The sequence below is a fragment of the Eptesicus fuscus genome, chromosome 11 (genome assembly GCF_027574615.1).
Source record: "Eptesicus fuscus isolate TK198812 chromosome 11, DD_ASM_mEF_20220401, whole genome shotgun sequence".
Lineage (NCBI taxonomy): Eukaryota > Metazoa > Chordata > Mammalia > Chiroptera > Vespertilionidae > Eptesicus > Eptesicus fuscus.
Genome location: NC_072483.1, coordinates 58,382,867 through 58,385,497, shown reverse-complemented (window position 1 = coordinate 58,385,497; position 2,631 = coordinate 58,382,867). Strand labels below are relative to the sequence as shown.

Below are 2,631 nucleotides of genomic sequence, written 5' to 3'. Positions count from 1 at the left end.
TGTGGCTGCTGTGATCCCTCCCTGCACAGCCCAGCAGCAAGCGTGTCCCCATGGGCTGTGCACAGCATGGTGGGCCTCAGGGCCTGTTGGGAGGTGAAACGAATGCACCCAGCACTGTGGCCTGGAGGCTGCAGAGTGCAGGGTCTGAGTGTCTTCCTCCCACCCCAGGAGGACGTGGTGCCCCTCTGCCATCCACACCTCCCTGCTCTGGACACACACACCCTCGCACGTTCCCCGGGAAGTTCCAGTTCCTGCCAAGGATCCTCGGAGATGCCCAGGAAGCCGGAGCGGGGGGACCAGTGTTGTCCTGAGGCCAGGCCTGGTGGCATGTCCTGATGGTCCAATCTGGCTCTAGGGTCCCGCCGTGCCCTGCATCTTCACCAGAGTGGAACCACTGCCCCAGCCACCATGCCTCTGCAAGCCGAGACCTGCATGGTCCTTAGGGTGAAGCTGCCAGCCCTGTCCTCTCCCCTTCCCCCTGCCCAGGTGCCACTGTGTGCAAGGCCTGGCTCCTCATCTAGAGACTGGAAGCCAACAGACATGAGCTGCTGCTGGGTCCCTTTATTTGGGCATCACAGCCCACACCAGCAGCCTGGCAGACATTCAGCAAAGCCTCTCTTCCCCAAAGCCTGGAGCGCTGAGGGCTCAGTGCCGCCAGCCCAGACCCCCTGAGTGTGAGGGGCAGGGCCCCCCAGCACGGTGGACAGCACACCCTGGAGGGAAGAATGAGGCTCCGCAGAGGGGCTCCCCTGGTGCTGCAGCCCTGACAGCCTGGGTGCAGTGGGGCTGGGGGTACCTGTAGAGCAGTGGCTGCCTGCTCCCCTGGCCTCCACGAGCCCAGGGTGCCTGGTGCCCAGGGCCCACTCAGCTTCAGGGCACTAGGGCCCACTCAGCACTAGGGCCCACTCAGCTTCAGGGCAGGTGGGCAGCCATGGTTCATTCCTGATTGTAGCTGGTATACATTTGCTTCATCTGGCACTGCGACCCCTTGGTCTCTGGACACTTGTTCGTGGGCTTCTTGAACTTCTTCCTGATCTCCGACAAATACTTCCTTCCTGTCGAAAGGGAGGACACAGGTGAGGTGGGCATTCGGCACAGGACAACCTGCTGGGCCGCGTCAGGAGTCTTAGTCCTGCCCACCATGGGCCAGGCCCCAGACCATCACTGGGCTCCCAAGCCTGGCCCGCCCTCCATCCCATCATTCCTCGAGGGAATCTGGAAGGCCACAGACAGCCTGACGACCCACACTGATGGGCAGACAGCAGACAGCCACAGACAGCAAGTGTGCACTCAACACACCTGTGTGCACACACACGTGCAAACACACAGGAACGCACGCTCTGCTCCCCTCCAGGTGACAACATTCCTCTGTCCAGAAATGTTTACAGTCAAAGCACTAGCACTGGTCCAGGATGGAGAGCTGATTCCCCCAACCCTCCTTCCATAGTGAGTAATAAGAGGGCAAGAACAGGGTCTGTCTTCCTGCTGGAAACCAAAGACAGATGGCAAATTGCATGTCAAGGCTGCCAGAGATGGGAACAGGGTCTAGGGAGGTGACGGGCACTGGAGGGTGGGGTCCCGGGAGACCAGCTGGCCCTCCAGCCCTCCCCGACTCTGCACATATGAGACCTTTCCCACACAGGACCCCACGCCAAAGTGAAAACCTCAAAGAATCTAAACACTTCCACCTCCTTTGTGTGGCCTGAAACTATGAACTGGGACTTTCCTGGTTTCCAGCATAAACCCATTTCCATACCCAACCTGGGGAAGCAGAGAAACAAGCCAGCAAGGTCTCAAAATACTCAATGACCAGGAACCGGATCGGCGATCCAGTGTGAGAACAAGAAACCGGAGAAAACACAAGGGGAGTCTAGTTTGAGAGGTCACAGCACAGAGCAGAGGCCAGTCCCGGGGCCTGAGAGGTGAGGGCAGCTGAGTGGTGTGTGGTCTCAGGCAGGGAAATGGAGAGATGGAAACTGTCAGGTGAGAACAAGTCTATTTTTTAAACAAAAACAAAGAAAGAGATTGGACGCAGCATCAAGTGCAGCTGAGGCTTAGACCCCCTGCAGAAGGTGGGTGACCCCGGAGGTGGGCCGGCAGGAGCTGTAAGAACCTGGAGGTGGGACTAAGGTGCCCCCATGGAGAGGAGAGCCTGGAGCCTCATCCACAGGGTGGCAGCTGGACCCACCCCAGGCAACAGACGCTGTCTGACATTCTGGAAACTGCGGTGTCTCCAGGGCCAGAGGGGTGGGGAGAAGAGGCCACTCACAAACGGGGCCCAGCCACTGGCGATCCCCATGGAAAAGAAGAAAACGGGTCCCTGCTGCATGCTACAATCAAAAAAACATGTTTTGAATGAAAGAAGGACTGAAACATGGAAATTCACGCTTCAAAACCTGGAGAAGACATAGAACACATGACAGGGGGAGGGGGAGCTACTTCCCCAGGACACAGAGCCATGGGCCGCAGGACACGATGGGCCACCACAGCGCCTTGTTATTCAAGCCAGAGAAAGACCATGAACAAGAACACAAACCACACATGAAACTAAGCCAGGACCTCGGTCGTGGGGGTGGAGGGCAGCGCCTGGCTCACCGTCAGTCTACACCCATGGCCAGAGGAAGCGCAGCA

General features: G+C 58.5%; 1 protein-coding gene across 1 annotated transcript in view; it reads right to left on the bottom strand.

Annotated features, from left to right (window-relative positions):
• Positions 1-561: 561 nt before the first annotated feature.
• The window catches only part of ANKMY1 (ankyrin repeat and MYND domain containing 1), a 41,701-nt gene continuing 39,631 nt past the window's right edge, over positions 562-2,631 (bottom strand). Inside the window, exon 18 of the mRNA XM_008138727.3 lies at positions 562-1,055. Within this exon, the coding sequence (XP_008136949.2) occupies positions 937-1,055 (119 nt within the window). The 3' untranslated portion in view covers positions 562-936. The remainder of the gene's footprint in view (positions 1,056-2,631) is intronic.